General features: G+C 58.3%; 3 protein-coding genes across 3 annotated transcripts; 1 reads left to right on the plus strand and 2 right to left on the minus strand.

Annotated features, from left to right (window-relative positions):
- Positions 1-2,085: 2,085 nt before the first annotated feature.
- Positions 2,086-3,885, minus strand: VTJ83DRAFT_2280 (uncharacterized protein; the record flags this gene model as incomplete). The annotated part of the gene is made up of 1 exon (XM_071008533.1): positions 2,086-3,885. The coding sequence occupies one exon, from the start codon at positions 3,883-3,885 to the stop codon at positions 2,086-2,088; it is 1,800 nt and encodes a 599-aa protein (XP_070868820.1).
- Positions 3,886-7,092: 3,207 nt separating this feature from the next.
- On the plus strand, positions 7,093-10,584 carry VTJ83DRAFT_2281 (uncharacterized protein; the record flags this gene model as incomplete). Its single annotated transcript, XM_071008534.1, has 1 exon — positions 7,093-10,584. One exon carries the CDS (start codon positions 7,093-7,095, stop codon positions 10,582-10,584), a length of 3,492 nt encoding a protein of 1,163 aa, XP_070868821.1.
- A 972-nt stretch (positions 10,585-11,556) lies between these two features.
- On the minus strand, positions 11,557-17,846 carry VTJ83DRAFT_2282 (uncharacterized protein; the record flags this gene model as incomplete). The annotated part of the gene is made up of 13 exons (XM_071008535.1): positions 11,557-12,854; positions 12,917-13,164; positions 13,219-13,504; positions 13,558-14,006; positions 14,090-14,803; positions 14,875-15,269; positions 15,338-16,027; positions 16,089-16,235; positions 16,291-16,355; positions 16,412-16,967; positions 17,033-17,061; positions 17,121-17,374; positions 17,452-17,846. The coding sequence occupies 13 exons, from the start codon at positions 17,844-17,846 to the stop codon at positions 11,557-11,559; spliced, it is 5,526 nt and encodes a 1,841-aa protein (XP_070868822.1).
- Positions 17,847-18,986: the final 1,140 nt, after the last annotated feature.

The raw sequence follows: 18,986 nt of genomic DNA on the forward strand, positions 1-18,986 counted from the left end.
CCATTCCTTTTATTTTTCTTTTCCTTCCTGTTGTATCGGTTTCTTCTGGCGACGAATATCATGATGACGGCCGGGGGAGCATTTGGAATTTTGTGCGGCGTTTGGCGTGTCTTTTGAAGCACGGACAAGATATCATCATAGCCCGAGCCAGACGGGGAAGGCTTGTGGCTGCGCCTGGCATGGGATAGACGATACCCAAGGATATGGAATATGGAGTTGAGGAGAGTCGTGAAACATGGATATGATCAAGAGTACTTGTGTTGCTTTGGTTTCATGGGTAGGGCGGAGTTGTGTTGGTGGTATAAACATGCACATATACGTATATACGGGTTAGAATTCCACGCTCAAGCGGCCATGATGAAACTTTGCTTCATGGGGTTGATGAGCTGGGGGAGATACCTGCTGCCTGTGGGGCAGTGAATGCACTCGGCTCTTCTCGCTCTGCATCCCAAGAGCTCCTCTGATTTTCCCAGTTCTGCCTCCCTATTATCCCTTGATTGCTGCACGCTTGGAGATGGTTGGCGTTGCTTTGCGTAGCTGTGGTTGCTGGCGTTGGTTCCTGTTTCCGGCGATCGATTTGACAGAGCCCGGCATGGTCGTGGTAGTGTCCTGTCTGGCGGTCTGAAGAGGGATTTTCACGAGACGGGGCCAGGCAGAGAGGCCGAAAGATGGTTGTGAGACAAGAGAATCCCAAGAGCAAGGGAGTGATGGGCCGGGAAGAGAGGACTCGGGCAAGGGGGGCACAGCGGATGATAAGACGGGACAGAAAGGCGTGACGTGACGACTGTACCAGACGCCCAACGCCTTGGAGTCGTGGGGTGTCCTCAGCAAGACGGGCTCCAGGGCTACAACTCATAGTCCAATGGACGCCACGCCCTTGAGAATAAATGAAACAAGAGATGAAAAGGACTCGTCTTCCGCGTCCCTGCATGGTGATGACCACGACGCCGCCTCGACAGTAGTAGCAGACGGGTCCTCGGTATCCCTGTTAGATTTGACACGTGCAATTAACTCTACCTTGCTGGTGGAAGATGGAGAGGGAGAGCTTTGAAAAAGTGCTTTAGCAATTATCTAGTATATACTGTGACTCTACTAAAACAAAACCAGCTAACCACCACCATCAAGTAAGTGACGAGGAGGGGTTTGATTCCATGATGGTGATGAAGAAAAAACAATGAAGGTAATTCCCGGTGACGCCATTCTTTTCCATGGGGTAAGGTATGCAAATGTAGGGGGGGGGGGGGGGGTATATTGATGCAGCAATGTGTTGCCAAATGCCATCTTTTGAAGGGGAGGGAGGTTGAAAAGATTATATACTGGATGCAAAAAAAAAAAAAAGAAAAAAACGAATCCTCCTCCGTGGCAGACGGGGAAGAGGCAGGTTTGAAGTAAAAGAACAAGGGTAAGCGAAAAAAAAAAACAAGAGTTAAAAAAAACTTTGAAAAAAAAGGGCCAAAGGGAGAAGCGAAAACCAAAGTGACCGAAGAAGAAAAAACCCAAATCAAAGAGAGAGCAGGAAGCCGAGTTGACTGTTAACGCGAAAGGCATTTGGCACAGTCTTGGTTGTTTCCAACGTCGAGACGAAACGAAGCGAAACAAAACCACCGCAGTCCTCCCCATCGCCGCCCTCGACTGTCTCGGATCAGGCGACGCAGGACACACAAAATGCCTGTCGCCCGCCAGCTCCTAGCATGTCGAGATGCCACAACCGAATGAATCAATGAGAATGATGGTTTCTGGTTGAAAATGTCGAAAAGGGGCGGAGGGCTCGACCCGCAAAGATGGGAAACGCTAAAGGTAAATAAAGTCGAGGAAAAAAAAGAGAATGGCAAGGAGCCGAGCCAAGGGTGAATTGAACAAAGTTTGACAGAAGAAAGGTCTTGTTTGATTCGAGGTGTTGGTTGTCCGTGAGAAAGCGTCATAACATCTTTGCGGTCATGAGAGTTGCCACCAGGTAGGGTTGTGTGTGGTATAAGGGGTAGCAAGAGAGCCCATCCATCCATCCATCCATCCATCTTTCATTTTTCTATTCACAGTTCCCGCGCGATAGGCGCATCGTGTCGTTTGTTCAAAAGGTCATCCTGCCTACGCAGAGGTGGTGGATGCCGTGGATGTCGTCGTCGTCGCTCCCGCTGACGCGGACTGTTGCTTCTGCTCCGGGGGTTCTTTCAGCTCGGCGGTGATCTCCTCGCGCACCTTCCGGCACCACTGGAGCACTGCGTCCTCGAAATCCAGCCAAACCTCGGGGCCAGTGTTGTACTGCAAGCCGAGCGGGTTGGCCTTGAGCAGCACCTCCCAGCGGAGCTCGGCGGCCTTGATCCAGTAGCGCAGGTTGTCGGCGGCACGGTAGGGCTTCTGGGTGTCGGCATAGAAGGTCGGGATGGCGCCAAAGCGGCGGCGCGATTTCCGGACGGCGCAGTTGTGCAGCTGAACCAGACGCTGGCCGTTGGAGAGGGCGGCGAGGAAGGGGGTCGGAAGGGACTGCTCGTCGAGCGGGCGCGAGCGGTCGATTGGCGTCCAGGTGGGTATCTGCGGCATGTTGGCGATGGGGTCCGGTCCCTTGAGCATGGAGCGGATGAAGGCCTCCTCGCGCTCAAACTCGCGGCCCTCCCATCCCTCCGGGTCGACCCAGGTCCAGTTGGCCTGCTCGGCCAGCTCCTGAGCCTCCATCTCGTCCTCCACGGCCATCATGGCGCGCACGCTGGCTATCCAGCTTTCCATGGTGGCGAACTCATCCTCGCGCATGCCGCCGGCAAACCCCCTCGTCGCCATGCGCTTGAGGACGTCCATGACGGCGAGCAGTTCGCTGCGGAGCTCCCTCTCGGACTTGATGGCGTCGAGGCGGTCGGGCCGGTCGTGCGCCGTGTAGTAGACCTTGGCGGCGCGTATGGCGAGGGTCATGACGTCGAGGATGTTCATGCCTTGAATCTCGTGCCAGCCGGCGGCGGCGGCGACAGAAGGGCGGCGGCCCTCGGGGGTGTCAATCTTGATGGTGATGTCGTCGGCCGATTTCGCGGAGCGCATCTCATGAAGCGTCTTCTCGGCCGTGTCGAGAGAGCCCGTCAGGTCGGCGCGCAGCTCGGCCATGGACGGCGGCTTGGGAATGGGCTTCTCGCGGTGGATGTAGGTGCTCGTGGTTGGGGGCGGCATGTTGGGGTCGTACTCGAGGTCGTCCGAGTAGTAGTCCTCGTCGTTGGGGTCTTGGGGGTGGTACTCGTCGACGGGGGACTCGACGAGATCTCCGCTCATCATGGAGCTGTTGCACGCGGTCAGGTCGGGGCTGCTGCCCATGGAGGCGTAACTCGAGTCGTGGTCGCTGCCGGGCTTGGGGTTCATGAAGGCGCTCGGATCGAGGGCCGAGAAGTCGAGGGTGTAGGCCTTGATATCACGCCGCCCGCGGGCGCGGCGGCCGCCCTTGCCGTCGAGCAGACCGGTGCGGGCGAAGTAGTACTGGATGTGGGCAATGCTGCCGAGGCTCAGGACGCTCTCGCGAGCGCGAGCGCTGGCAGCGAAGTCGGTGCCCTGGGGCCTCATGTAGCCGCGGCGGCGGCTGGGGCTCCTGCCCCTTGGGGTGTCGGTGCCGCTAAAGTTCGATTCCTGGGGCGACAGCATCTGGTCGCTGCCGACGCTGATGTCGGAAAGGCGCTTCTTGCTCGCGGACGAGCTCCTCGAGAGAGCAGAGACATCGCTGCCGAGGGAATCCCGGAGGTTCGAGCCGTCGGTGGTCGCTGAGGCGTTGGACAGGAGGGAGCCGGTCGAGAAGCAACGGACGGGGTCGGCGCGGAGCTTGGTGGGACGTGGCCCGGACGAGGCGGCGGCGGCGGCGGCGGCGGCGGGCGAGGAGCTCCGGGACACGGCGGACTTGGACGACGTGGTGGCAGCCATGGTGGACGGCAGAGCAGGCAGCTCGAGGTCTGCGGGTCACCGCCGTCGTGTCTCGTGGAAGGGTTGTCTTGGGTTGCCCTGGTTTGTTCTGCAGCAGAGGCCGCAAGTAAAACACTGAGAGACAACAACAGAGCTGCGGAACGGGAGGAGGAGAGCTGCGGCACGCCAAGCAAGCCCGGGAGACGGGACCGGGCTGGTGATGCAACAGGCTGGAACGCCACACAAAAACCACCAGAACCTCAAAACCCAAGAAGACGAGACTGGACCGCCAACAAAAAGGAGAGGAAACCGGGCGAGACTGCAGAACAGTCAAGTTGCAGATCCGGGCGGGAAGCAGGCGGTTGTTTAGCTGGCCGGTTGGGGGTTGGGAGGGGGGCTGAAGAGAGACACGGAGGCAGGCAGAAGACCTGGAGAGTCAAGGTGCTGCTGATGAGACACCGGAGGGGCTTGTCGGGAGCCCACTCCGGGATGCGTGATGCATTCACTCAAGACAAGATTGGGCCTCCTTGTCGGCGGACCAGGGGGTCGGTGGACCCAAGCAATTCCTCCAGCGCCCCACTTCGGCTGAACGCGATGGCCCGGGCCCGCATGTGGGGCTTTGCAACGGAGACGCGTTTTGAGGCAACGGCTGCCCGTTCGCCGCGATATCTCTTGGCCAATGAGATGCCGGAGGTTGGTCCCTTGGTCATTCCTGGTCCTGGCATCGTTTCCGGCCACCTGCCACCTCTGAGAGGGCAAACGCGGCCTGTCTCTGGATGGGATGATCTCTTTTTGATTCTTTTTCCTTTTTTTTTTCTTTTCTTTTTTTTTTTTCCCTCCCTCTCTCTCTCTCTCCCTCTCTCTTTCCCTGGCCCCTTTTGTCCCAGGAACGTGGTGACGGCGTAACGTAACATGCCACGAACTACGTGCCTGGCATCCTTCCGGGTTGGGACGAGATGCCTCAGTTTCTGAACGAACGTGATTGGCTGGTTTCGCTTTACACGAGAACAGATGTCACATCGCACCGGGGTCTTCCGAAGGCTTTCGTTCTGCTGCCGACATGGAATTTAGATGTGATTCTCATGCCGGCCTAGCATGAACTTTTTTTGGGGAAAAAAAGCACATGGTGCAGCCGGGTATGTGCATGTCCCGCTCTGGCAGCGCAGCTGCATCAGGGAGATCATGTCCAACATGACACACCTGTACATACTTACTGCGTACACAGCACACTGTCTTACCCCGAGGTCTGGGGCTTTTTCTCTCTTGAGGGTCTCGAACATCAAACTGTCATGGCCCATGGACCCATGGACCCAGGCTGAACTCGAAGGATGATGGTCTTTTTTTCCCCGTGATGATTCTTCCCACCCCCCGACACTCTTCTCTTGAACACGTGTTGTCAGGGGTCAAACGTGACATTCTTCTGGGGGCGCAATCTCCAGAGGCACGGTAAGCTAGCGGAAAATGGAGACAGGGTTGGGAAAGACCTGGTAAATTAGCATGTGCTAGGGATGTCCATCAGCAATCTCTTTCTTGCGCCATTAAGTCTGGGCTCGGCCCGGACGGGTCCAACTGCCGCCGCCCCGGACAGCCCACGTACCCTTGTCACCACCCGTTGGATTGGGAACGCCTGGTTCGGGCGTGGAAGGATTCCGTAGAATCAGCTTTGACCTCGACACGGGCAGGCCAGAGCGTCCGGGCGGACGGGCGGGAGTGTACTAGTATAGTAAGTAGAGTACGCAGTATGAGGCTACGCAGGGCAGGCCTCGGCTCAGCGCAAGCTAACGGAGTGTCTAACGCCGTAGCTACACTGCATACATACATACTGCGTACTCTACACACCCACCTCCCTACCTTGCTCAAGGCAGCTAACCCTAACTAGTGAATTGCTGTGCTTGGATGCAAGATGGAAGAGGGAGGATGTGGTGGTCTTGGCGGAGACCCTGCGCCGCCTTCTTTTCCACCCAGCGGTGACGACACCTGAGCTGGAAAGGGCCTCACATACCACAGTACGCAGTAGACTCCCATCGCTGTGAAAGTGAAAGGGAAAAGGAAAGAATAGGAATGAATGCAACGCTAGATGCAGGGTCGGCCAATAAACTTCCCAGTTGGGAGTCTCTCTTGTCACCAATGTCCCGTGTAGTAGTACATACTGCGGACTGTGTAGAAGATTGACAGACGTCGACGTGAGCCGGGTCCGAGTCCGGGTCACATGGGATTGTGGGCAATGGATCTGAATGGCTTTCGAGGCTTTGGGTTGTGTGGCACGCTGCATCGTTGGGCCCTTAGCTTCCCTCCCCTCCACCTTGATCCAACCCCATCGAAGCCAGCCCAACTTTTCGCCTTGTCTTGTCGGGCCCTCTCCCTCCCTGACGGAGGGCGCATCGGTGGGCATCGCGTCTCCCTCATTTCGGTGCAGCTCGTCTAACCCTCGAGGCGAACGCAACCCTGGGCGGGTCTGATCCTCTCGGCGTCGATCAGAGGGAAACCGAAGGAAACCTCGCAGCGTGTCGGCCCTGTCGTGCCTGCTGATCGCGCACCCACTCTCTCTGCAAGTCACGTCCAGGGGGCCCACCTTCCCTCTGAACCCCCCGCAGCACTTCCAACCCTGGAAGCTCTCAATTTCCCACGACTCAAAGTCAAACCAATCTGATTTGGTCTTCCACCTTTCCCCCGGCTGCCATCAATCGACAAACATGGACCGATTCGCTTTCACTTCTGCTTTCTCTGTCACCTTGGCTTGACTGAACTCGCTGCATTCTAGCCGCTCGACCCCAAACGAAGAAGGAAATAGGGGGGGGAAACCCGTCGACTTTCAACCCTCTCCCAGCCAGTGAACCCCGGAAAACCCCCCAGCAACACCCGGCGCAAGGCCTCCGCCCCACCGCACTAAAAGCCACCGCAGGCAAGAGAGGGAGAGAGGGAGAGAGAGGGCCGGCGGAGGTTCAAGCTCCAGCCAGGCAGGACAGGATCGCTGCGGCTTTAGCACTTTGGCTTCGGGCGTCAGAAGCATCCCGCCAGCCAACCATTCCATCACGACCCGGTTCATCTGCGGGACATACGAGGGCACGCGTGCAGCGAGCAGACCACTCGCCGCCGCACCTTACCGCAAGAGTCCCAGGCCTCCAGGCTTCCGACAAGCGACTGGGTCCCATTCGGTCGACTCCCGGTCGCTTCTCGCACCCTGCTGCAGCCCCAACGCCGTAAGCCACGAATCACAGCACCAAGTAAATGTCCGCTCCAGCGGCCGTTGCTGCTCCCGCAGGCAGTGGCCCCGACGCCGACCTTCCTGCAGCTTTTCGCGCTGCTTCCGAACAGGCCTCACCCGTTGCCCCTCTTGTTGTGTCCGTCGCCGATGCCGAACATGCCACCGCGACGAGATCCGACGCTGACCCGAACGGCGCCGCCAACATCATCCTGACGTTTGCTGACGTCCCTCACGAAGTAATGCAGCTGAGCGACAGCATCAGCCTCGACTCGTCTCAAGCGGCACAACCACCTCCGGAAGAACCGCAACAACAACAACAACACGAGCAATCCAAACTCAGCCACGCGATTGGCTCCCTGCTGCACGTCTCGAACCCGGAACCACAACGCGAACAAGCAGCGCAGCAAGCACTGCTTCACCAAGATCAACAACACCCCCAGCCACCCGCAACCACGCCCACCGCGAAGCCCGCTCCTCGCGTGCGAAAACCTTCGCCCGGCCTCGCGGCGCGGTTAAAGGCCCTTGGCTTCGGCACCCGCAAGTCAGCCTCCCCGCCGCCCTCCCACCACCTCGAGCCCGGCCGCCTCCCCGAGGAGCAGCTCCGCCGCATTGAAGAGGGTCACCTCGCGAGCTCGTCCCAGCCCGTGGTCGAGCGCCGCGGCCGTCCTTGGAAGGGCGCCATCGCCCGCATCCCGTCGCGCTCGAGCTTACGCTCCAGCAAGTCGCAGACGAGGCCCGACTCCGACGAGCTCGCGCCTGCGCCCACCCTTGTGCCCTCCACGCCGGAGCTGCTACCCGAGATCACCACCTCGGAGCCCCTCGAAATGGACACCCACAAGTACCGCCTGCCTGAGCACGTGAATGGAAACGGCGTCAAGGCACAACCGGGGACGAGAGAGGAACACATCTCTAGGGACACTCGTCCGCCCCCACCGCCGCCGCTCACCCCAGAGATTCCCCCGCCGCCCCTCCCAAAGGATAGTCCGCCCATGGCCCGCCGCCCCGTTCCCAACCTCACCACCCCAACCGCCTCCGGCCATGCGCGAGATGCCTCGTGGGACGGGCCCTCGATCCCCTTCAACCCTCTCGGCCTGCCGCGCCCCCCGTCCATCTACACCCTCTCACGCGCCTCCTTCGCCAACCAGCTTGCCCAGCTCACCTCGATCCAGCTCCCCGATGCCGAATCGCTTTCCAGCAAGGTGTCGGCCATCCCCACCGCCCAGGCCGCCACCAAGGCCCTGATCGGCGCCGCCGAGCAGATCCGCGGATGGATCTACAAGGCTTCCGAGGTTATCTACGGCCTCGATAGCGAAGACGACGTGGAGTGGGCCGCCGCGGGAGGCCGCGAGGGCGTTGACGACGTCGAGAAGGCTATCATCCGTTTCGAGGAGTTGATCAACATCTATGTCACGGCCATCGAGGCGCTTCAGGCCCGCGGCGACATCGCAGCCGTGTCCGCCGATGACCTGCGCCATGCCGTCACCCAGATGGAGGCCATTCTCGCCGAATGGGCAAAAATGCGCAAGGCCTTGCAAAACGTCAAGACCCAGGTCGAAATCGCCATGGAGTGGGAGGAGCTGTGGAACAACGTGCTGGGCGATATCCAGAACGAGATGGACGAGCTCGCTCGTCTCGTCTTCGAGATGGAGGAAAGGCGTCACAAGTCGCTGCAGCTGGACCCCACATCGGCCACCGACGCCGACGGCGCTGGCGCCCGCGACCTCGACGGCATCATCACCGCTGCCGACGAGAACACGGCCCGAGTGGTTCCCCGGTTGCACCCCGCGGGGACGAACAGCCGCTTCAGCCTCCCTCCCTTGCCTGTGAGCCCCACATCGCCCTCTCCCACCACCAGCCAGGCCCCCATTTCGCAGGACGACCAGAGCTTGCTGGCCTTGTTCGCCCGCATGCAGCCTCTCCGCGCCTCGCTCGACTTCCTCCCCATGCGTCTGTCCGTCTTCGAGGCCAGGGCAGACACCATCTTCCCCACGGCCTGCGAAGAGCTCGAGACCCGCAGGGCCGAGCTCGACAGCAGCTACAGGAAGCTCGAGAGGGACGCCGAGGCCCTTCGCAAGGAGCTTGGCGAGGACCGCTGGGTGCTCGTGTTCCGCGGCGCTGGCCGCCAGGCTCAGAAGATGATCGAATCGGTCGAGCGGGCCATCGCCCGCCTGCGTGAGGGCATCGACTCCGGTATGCACTTGACCAACCAACCCGCCATGGGCAAGAAGCTCGAGAACTACGAGGCCAAGAAGACCCACTATGGCCCGGCCATCGAGCGCGTCCTGGCAATCGTCGACAAGGGCGTCAAGGATCGCCTCACTGTCAACGGCGAGATCCTGCGCCTGCATGCCGAAATGCAGGGCAGGTGGGCCGAGCTGCAGAAGGCCATGGCCAACACGGATGCCGCCATCGAGGAGCTCCACAACGACCGCCGCGAGCAGCAGCTCCGCGACTCCGTCTCGAGCATGCTGTCCAACGACATGTCATCCACCACTCCTAGCGGCCATGAGACGCCTCAGAGCTCGCCGCCCTCCTCGGTCATCATGTCGTCCGCAGGCCCTGCCAGCTCGGCCACCCACCTTCAGGCCCCCCCCAAGCAACGCGCCGCGAGCGCCCTCGGCCACGTCTCAACCCCCTCCTCCACCCGCAGGCAGTCGTTGCTGCCAACGCCGAAGACCCAGATTACGCGGAAACCCGTTGCAAACACGGCTCGCATGTCGACGCTCTCCATCCCGTCGACCCGTGAAGGTTCCGTCACGCCCAGCGCCGCCTCCAAGACTCCCCGATCGTCGACGACATCCGTTGCCTCGCGGCCGAAGTGGAACCCTTCCACGAACCTGAACGACATCGACACGGGCCACAACTTCAAGCCGCTGACCCTCACCACCCCGAGCCCCTATGCCAAAAAGCCACCTGTGCCATCCCGCTCCTCATCTTCTCTGGGATCCTACTCCACCTTACGCCTTCCCACCCTCCGCACTCCCTTCTCCCGCGCCGCCTCCGCCTCCCCTTTGCCGGAGGAGACACCAACCAAACACCTATCCTTCCGCGAGCGCCTTTCCTCACCCGGGCTCTCCCTCTCGTCCTCCCAGCGCTCACTCGGCAAGCCTCCCCGCCTCGCCACCCACTCATCGGCCCCGCCTCCTGCCTTCTACAACAACCCCAGCAACTCGAGCCTCTCTTCTTCTACCTCAACAACAACAGCCAACAGGCGCGCCTCCCTCCAGCCCCCTCAACGGCCGTCTGCAGACTCCCTTTCTGTGGATGCACCCTATCGCCGTCCCGCCAGCTCTCTCTCATCATCGACCCCGATCAGCTCGAGGCGGGCTAGCATGCTGCCTCAATCGCGCGTCGCCTCGGGAGGGACTGCTGCGGGTGCTGGGACCAAGGGAAGCAGTATCACGGGCCGGGAGAGCCCCCAGGCTGTGGCTGGAGCGCGGGCTGCTATGAGACGGGGGAGTAGCAACGTCACGGCGACTGGAGACAGGAAAGAGAAACCCGTTTGGAGGTATTAGGGTGTCTTTTTTTTTCTCTTCTTGGCTGGGAGTGGTGGAGTTGGTTTATTGTGTTTTAATTTCACTTTCTGCTTGATCTTTTCATCGCCATGAGGTGACCTGGCTGGGCTGGGCATTTCGGGCGTTTCTTGCTTTCAGGGAGCGGGAGAGAGAGAGGGGGGGGGGGGGTCGGGGGGCGTTCCATGGGGGTGGAGGGACGGTCTAGGTTGGATGATGGACGGGGATAGGGCGGCCGTCTGAGACCCAGGCGTCCATGGCTCATATACTGCTGCAAACTCGGGTTCGTTCAGAAATCAAATTCTGGTTTCATCTCGGCGGGAACAAAACAAAACAGAGGGGTGTTCGCGGGAGGAAGGGGTTGCTTTTCGGTTTTTCTTCAGCTATTCTTCTTTCGCTTCACCTTTGTTGTTTTTTCACATCCTCTTTTTTTCACTTTTCTCTTCGCTTTTTAGATATACCCCGCTTATTCTGCTGTTATATTGCAACCTTGAGGAGTTGTCGAGGAGCTGGGATTATAGCATGACTGTACATACCCCCGGAATTTCACTGCGGTGTCCTTGTCGTTGATGTCACCAGCGTTTACAAATGGAGTTTCTCTTGCCGCCCCGACAACCAGGCTCTCTCGGGTTGGGCAATGACTTTGCAACTGCTTCTCTTCTCGTTGCGGCCTTCCCTGCCACTCTCGAGAACGAGGGGATTATCTTCTGTTGAGGGTGCGAGGCTATGTTGCTGTGTTTGCCAGATATCACCACTACATACTCCCGGGAGATTACTTGTATAGGCTTGAATTGCTTGGATTTCGTCCTGATTCTATCTCGGAATGATAGCAATGTTCCCAGTGGGAATGTTTCCGGATCTGACATCGGCGGGGATCCTTCCTGGATCCCCCGAGCTCTGCTGGTTCGCAATACCGCCCCCATCTCCAAGTCCAGCTATCATGACATGCTCTTGATGAACTACCCTATCACATGTCTACAGATCCTCACCATCTCCACTGCTGGTGGTGGTAGTGCTCTTCTCGTCGGAATCGCTGTCGTCCTTCGGCTGGGCCCACGCTCCCTCGGGATTCGACCACCTGCTCGTGATGATGTCGCCCCGCCGGCGACGCCTGGCCTTCTTGGCGGGCTGAGCGGCGCCCTCTGCCGTCCCGGCTGGCTTGCTGCGGTGGGGCTCGGCTTCCAAGAGCGCGCCCCCATCGCTGTCGGCGTCGCTGGTGTGGGACTCGGTCGTGACAGACACCGCATCCGAGTCATCGCCTCCACCGCTGCCGTTTTCTTGCCCCTGCTGCTGCTTCTTTGTCCTGTCCACCAGCTCGAACTGGTACCGCTCGTGCACGTGCTTGTCACCCAGGCGCTTGGAGACGAAGTTGGCGGCGCGGAGGCTGACGAGCGTACGCCTGAGCGGCATGTCCACTCCCATCTCCTGCGCGATGCCCGCGAGCTCCGCGGCAAAGACGCGCCAAATCTTGGCCTCTTGTTTGTGACTCTCGTGCTCCCTAGGCTCGAACTCTGTGTGCTGCGTTTTCTTCACATCCTCTAACTTCTTTTGTTCAGCAAACCACGACGCTCTCTTTTCAGCCATGAGAACCGTCTCGTTGCTGGATGAGGCATAGCCATATGAGAGAGGTAACTGAATGAAGCTGGCGAGGAATTTGCTGCGTGCGAGCTCGGCGGGGGTGTGCCCAACGGCGTTCTCGCAGAAGAGCAGGCTGGGGTCTGTGTCGATAATGGTACGCATGGGGCCACGCGGACCGCTCTTGTTCACAAGGATGTGAAGAGGCGTGTTGCCGGCACCGTCGAGCATCTTCAGGGCTTGTTTTGTCGCATTGGAGTCGATGTCGACAAAGAGCCGGAGCATGCGGATGGCATTCTTGACACTCTCGTTCCCAAAGGTGAGGTTCCCGAGGTATTGATGGAGCGGCGTCTGGCCGCCCTCCTCGAACCGGTTCCGCTCCGTCAGTGCTGAGACAAGCACGTCGTGATCCAATAGGTCTAGCATGGGCTTGAGATGCTTTGTTGGGGGGGCTGCGTGGAGTGCGGCATGCAAGATGTTGCTGCGTTGCCAGGTTCTGGTTCTCTGGTCGGCGCCAGCGTCAATCAAGATTTTGGCGGCATCGAACCGGCCCAGTTTGTATGCGACGAAGAGCGGCGTGGCGCCGTTGGCGGCTCTGACCTCCAGCAATGACGGTTGTACCTTGACAAGATGAGCCACCGTCTCTGTCGCTCGCTTGCTGGGCTGTGCGTGAATGGCAGCGTGGAGAACCAAATCCCCTGTATCTCGTTGTTAGCCGTGGGCAAAGCCTGATATGATGCCCGTCTGTGGTTCCACTCACTCTCGCTGCTCAGCCACTTCTTGATGGCACCCTCAAATCCCCCAGGGGCTTGAGCCAAATGCTTCAGTCTCGCGTCTTCGCGGGCTGCTTTTGAGTTGGCGAACGCGAGATACTCCTTCAACGGTTCGTCGCTCTGGAACCACTTCAGGCTTTCAGGGCTGCCGGCAAAGGCAGCGAGCAGAAGAGGCGATGTTGTAACGCCGGAAGATGTTGTTGTAGGACCCCGACCCGCGGCGGCCCAGTCCCTCCTGCATCGCCAAGGGTCAGCAATAAGAAAAGCCAAGGTGACGATAAGAACATACCTCTTCGTTCCATAGACCGTGAGACCCTGGTAGTACCGCGGCTTCACTCTCATCTCCACGCCCGACTGCTCCACCATGCTTTCCAAAGGCAGGCCCGCGCCGGTGCGCCGAATGATCTCACCGAGCAACTCTACCCGGCCAAGGTTGATCGCACGCCGGAACACGCCAACCGGAAAGGCAAAAAAGCCTGATGGCTCGTCGGTGGGTTCCAGCTGCTGTTTGTTCCAGTACTCACAGACGTCAAGAAGGAACTTCAAGCCCTCCATGTCGTTGTTTCGGATGACATCTGCGCAAATTAGCGACTCAACATGAACAAATTCCGGTCACGATGTCACTTACCCTGGAAAGTCCCGTTCCCGATCATCTCCAAGGGCTTGGTGTGGCTGTTCACCTGCATCGACACTTGCCCAATGTTCTCGATTGTAAACTGCGCGTCGGCAATGCGGCTGTAGACTGCGGGAAGAGCATCCCCGTCCAGGGCATCGGCATCCGATACTTCTGATCTGTAGTCCGAGCCCACGTCCGAGTCTGCGTCATTTGGGTGCATCGTGTAGCGTATCTTTGGCTTCTCCTTGGGGGTATATTGCGCCCGGGCAATCTCAAGAATGGCCTTCGCCACGTCATAGTGACGGCGAGTGAAGGCAATCGAGAATGGATTGTCGCTGCTCTGGTGGTTGTGGACGGCAATCTTGAGCGGAGCCTCCTTCTTTTCGGCATCTTCGGTATCCCAAGACGTCAAGGTGAGCGACTTGATGGTTTCCAGGTCACCGTGGAAAGCGGCATTGAATCTTGAACACGTTAGCATCAGCACCTAATCTTGATTCTGGCCAACGGGGAAAAGAAAGGGACAGAGAGATCAGGTGAAGCTTACAACTTGAGATAGGCCCGGTGCCTCGCCTGTGTCACATCTTGGACGTTCAGGAACTTGAAGGTGTACTTGAAGGGCTCCTTGTCTTTGGTCGAGACACCCCAATACTGAGGCTCTGTCTTGGGCGACTCCAGTCTGTCCTTGTGCTCCGGGTACAGCTCTGCAAATGTCTTGGCCCCCCTAGAGAGCAAGGCGTCCCTCACCTTCTCCACGATACCGAGGGCTTTTGCAACGGCTTCCTCTTTCTCTTTGACACCATCGGCAGATTCGGACTGAGACTTACTGGAGTTTATGAGATCCTGCTGACGCCATTTCCGGAGTATCTCAATGTGCCTGGAGACTGCCCAGTGCTCGTATGTCCCTTCGCCAAAGGTGGCCAAGCAGGCGTCCCATTGTTCATGCAGAGGGGGGGTTGACGGCGCGGTTTGGCTCAGGGTAACTTGAGCATTGCGTAGGGCTCTCAGCTGCCATTCCACAATATCCAATGCCGAAGTGCCTTGGAACTTTGACCTCCATCCTTCGTTCATGTTGGAGCGCGAACTGCTGTCAATTTCGTTGGGGTTTGCTCCATGCTCCAAGAGCGAAATGGCACTCTCTGGGGAGGAGGAGCGCAGGGCCACGATCAAGGGCTGCTCGACAGCTCGCTCGTATTTCTTCATGTTGTAGCCATAATCCTCCAGATGATTGTATAGTGTGCATTGTTTCGCCGATTTCAGCCTAATGGAGCAGCCATCATCGTTAGTTCCGTCACAAACATCAGAAAGCGGCAGCCTGAAAATGATACATACCAGGTCTCAAAGTCGATGTGCGCGGCAGCACCTCGGTCAAGCAATTTCGAGACGAGCGTTGACTGCCCCTGCCTGATGGCTGCTGTCAAGGGCGAGTCAAAGCCGCTCCACCCGATAAACATGATGTGGCTGAGGGCCGCCTGAACTCCCGTGGGGTCGACCTCGAGGAGCGTGTCAACCACCGACTCTGCCTTCGACGCGATGCAGCGGTACAGGCCAGTGGCGCCAAACTTGTCAGCCTGCGCTGAGGTCGCGCCAAGGCTGATGAGTGTCTTGACCATCTCCTGCGCTTTCTCGACGGGGAGAGCAAGGGCGAGCTGGAGGTTTAACAAGGCGCCTTTGGCATCGCCACCCACCACAAACTTTACAGGCAACAAAACATCGGCGCCGTAGTCCTATGGTGTTCGCATGAAGTCAGACAACGTTCCCTTCTCCCCAGGAGATGTAGGGAAAAGACACTTACCTGAACCAGGGTCTTGACAGCGTCGATGTGGCCCTCCATGATAGCGTAGTGTAAGGCGGTGCAGGGCAGGTCCCAAGATGTCACATTGATGTCGTAAAAGTCGGGTTCATCCTCGGAATCATCGGGAGTGTCGAGACCGCCATCCTGCGGTGCCCCCTTTTTCTTGGCCACTTTGACAAACGAGCCAGTTGCCATGCTTTCGGCCTCATCTCCCGAGTCCTCGTCGTCGATGAGCTCACCATCCGACGAGCCATCTTCGGCTGAACCTCCTTCATTCTCTTCAGCATTCTCGTCTTCTTTCTCGCCATTCCGTCGAAGCATATCCTTTTTCTCCTCATACTCGGCTTCGTTGGCGATGCTCTTATCGAGGAGAATTTTGATGATATCGACGTTGCCACGGGCAGCGGCCAAGTGGAGGGCGGTTCTGCCGTCTGCCAAACGGGCAACAAGACGTGCGCCGGCATCGACGAGGGCTTGAATAATCTTAGGCGTCGAGCACATGGTGGCCAAGTGCAGTGGGGTCCGGCCCGTATGATCCCGCGTGTTCGGATCAACACCTTCCTGAGCAAGCCAGTTAACGACAGTGTCGAGATCGCTGTCCACGATGGCTTGGCAGAGCCGTTCCGTGTTGCCAATGTACGCCATCTCGGTCCAATCATCGTTGGTGAGGGGATTGAAGGAACCGATTTCCTGCCACAAAGTTAGTTACGCCTACAGCCTCTGGCACGAGGAGCAAGGTGTTAGTCCTGACCTGTCTGCCGGGGTCGTCCTCCATGAACGAGATGCGGCCCGAGATGAACACCTTGCTCTCCTCGGCCGCAATCTCCTTTTCCTGTTCGGTCTTGGGCTCGGGACAGAAGCCGCAGCAGTCGCCGATGACGTCGTCGAAACGGCCAAACTAGCCATTGTCAGCATGCTTGAAGCCCCCAGCATTCAAGGCCAGTGTGTCTCACAAAAGCGGGGTGGCGGTGCAGGTACACCTCCCTGTCATCAGGCTGGTTCCATTCGGCATTGAGAACTGCGGAGCTTGTCAGTCTCGACGGCAGGCATCATGTTTCCAATAGATGGACATACGAAGATCTCGGGTGTAGCACAGCTTCTCGATGCGCTTGGGGGTGAACTTGGGTCCGTACGGAATGGTGAAGGTGTGGTAGTTGGAGACATCATCCTCCATGATCCAATCCGCGACTTCGTCCTCATGCCCATCCTTAATATTTCCCGCAAGGGAACGAAGCTGGCGGTGGTACCGGCTGACAACGGGGCGGCCCCGCTCCTCGCGGCGCTTGTCCATGTAGGCATCCCTCGCGCTCGCAGTTGGAAGTCTCTCAAGAACCAAGAGCCGAGCGAGGCCCAGGGTGCGTCGGAAGCTCCTCTCGAAGATGGTGGGATCGATGCGGGAACGGTCAAGGTCGGCCCAGTACACCTCGAAGCCGCGATGACTGTACTTAGACAGGCGGTTCTCATAGGACGGGCTGCGGCGAGACAGGTCGATGTGATTGATCTGCGTCATATACGACTGCAAGGCACGTGGGGTGCAGTAGACCTGCTTTCCATCATAGGCGGCGCCCGAGCAATCAATGTCGAAACCCGTGAGGATCTCAGAGATGGATTTGTAGATGCGTAGCACGATCTGACACGCGTGAGTCAAAACTCATGGCACAGGGTCAACCTTCAACCCCTTTTTGACTAGCTTACCTGGATGTGACGGGTCGGATATTGGCTGCCTGCATCACCGAGTTAAACACAGGTTGCTTCATTAACGCCAGTCACAGGAGGGGCCTACAGATGGTGATGGCATGCTTGGTCCTGACGACGGTAGTCTCGGTGAGAAGGGCGTCGCGGACTCTGGTTTCGATGTCCCTGATCTTCTCGATGGCCTGCTCTTCGGTAAGGTCATACAGGAAGAGATCAACGTCCGAAGCCGGACAAAATTTCTCGTGGTAGAACTCGCGAAGGCTTCTCTTGGACTTGTTGTACTCATCAGGGACGGGGAGCAGGGTGTTAACAACGGACGATCCTGCGGCGACAACGTTGCTCCTAGAATTGACGTGTCAGACCCAGTCCATTCTGTCCAATGTCCCAGTCCGAGGAGACAGGAGCAACTGGGGACATACCAGTCCATTTCAACCAGGGACGACTCGGAAAACACATTGAAATTGTGCTGAAAGTCCTTGAGGCTCTGGACCACGGCCGGGGATCCGTTCGGGCGGCGCATGTTGGAGGGGAGAGCCATGATGTACTTGGACTTTTCCTCCTTGGACTCCTGTGAGAGGTTGCGGGCCCGAATGCGGATGTGTTCCGTGTCTTCGGTGAAGAGGGGCAGCACATTGACATAGGGGTCCTTCAATAGCTCGTTGTTTGGGTCCTGGGCGAAGGCCTGGCGGAGATGGGCCTCGTACTTGCGATAGGGCTCCAGAAGCTCCGTCATAGGCGTGTCGGCATGCTGGCTGATGTGCTTGGCCAGGCCCGGGATGGGCGCGGGCAACGATGGGGGGGCCGCGGACGACATGATCTCAAGTTGACCAGGAGGAACGGGGGTATCGTAACCTGGGTCTGTCGTCCAGGAAGAAGGGAAGCAAGACAACCAATTGGCGGTCGATGCACAAAAGCTTACTGGGCTCAACCACAACAATTGACGTCCACGTACCGCGGACGTTGATGGGCAATGAAGGAGGGAGGGAAACCAGGTCAGACCAAGCGGACTTTGAAATCAACCGTCTCTTTTTAACTTTTTTTGTCCAGCAGCAGAAGCATCAGGCCCCAGATGATGTGTCCAGCCTGCATAGTACCCGAACCAGGCAGTTGACGGGGATGTGCTGCGGGAAGATGTTCATGTCGTGTCAAAGCTGAACCTCCCATGGTTCGTTGGGTGTAGTTGGAGTTACACTAGCGCTCTTCTGCCTGGAGTAGCCCCACTTACAACACGAAATTTCGTGACTGAGAGATCTCAGGGGAAAAAACGGTGTAGATTGTGACCCTTTGCATTGAAATTTCCGTCGTCCTGCCTGCCCAGGGTGCCTTCCGCACCCGAGCTATCTCATCCTTTCCTCTAGGCAACGACCCCTCGAGTTCCGATGGGTAGGTTGGCCGAGGATGAGGGTGAGGACCCGACAAGACGGACCCCCCGCTCGGACAGCGCCGCCAAGAAACGAGGTCCAGGAGCTTTCAGCCCAGCCATTTTCTCCATCGTCGGCATGTGCCTGGCCAAACGGAGGACAGTTTCATCGTTGCTGGCCAGGCATACAAACAACCTCGAATTCGATAAAGTGGATAGAGAGGGTGGGGGTGGGGCGTTGCATCGGTAACCTGGTATCCAACAGCCCTCTCGCTTGTATTGAGGTCAGCATCTCGACATGTGGAAGGATTACAAGCCTGCCATGACAAGCGTCTGGGTAACAAAATACCTAGGTACCTATTGACAATGCAGGCCCATTCGCGAAATATGATACAGACCTCCAATCCCCTTCAGATCTAGTCCCAGGATGTCCGAGGGCGCAGGGGGAGGTGCGGCACGTACGCCAAACCTGAGGACGCGACCAACCTCGTCGTGCCTGGTTCGAGCCGCTGCTCGCCATCGAGCCGTCGCGTGGATTCAATGAAACAGCACCACGATGCTGCGGCTTGCCCGGACACTGTGTCGGAAAACCAT

The sequence above is a fragment of the Remersonia thermophila genome, chromosome 2 (assembly GCF_042764415.1).
Source record: "Remersonia thermophila strain ATCC 22073 chromosome 2, whole genome shotgun sequence".
NCBI lineage: Eukaryota > Fungi > Ascomycota > Sordariomycetes > Sordariales > Chaetomiaceae > Remersonia > Remersonia thermophila.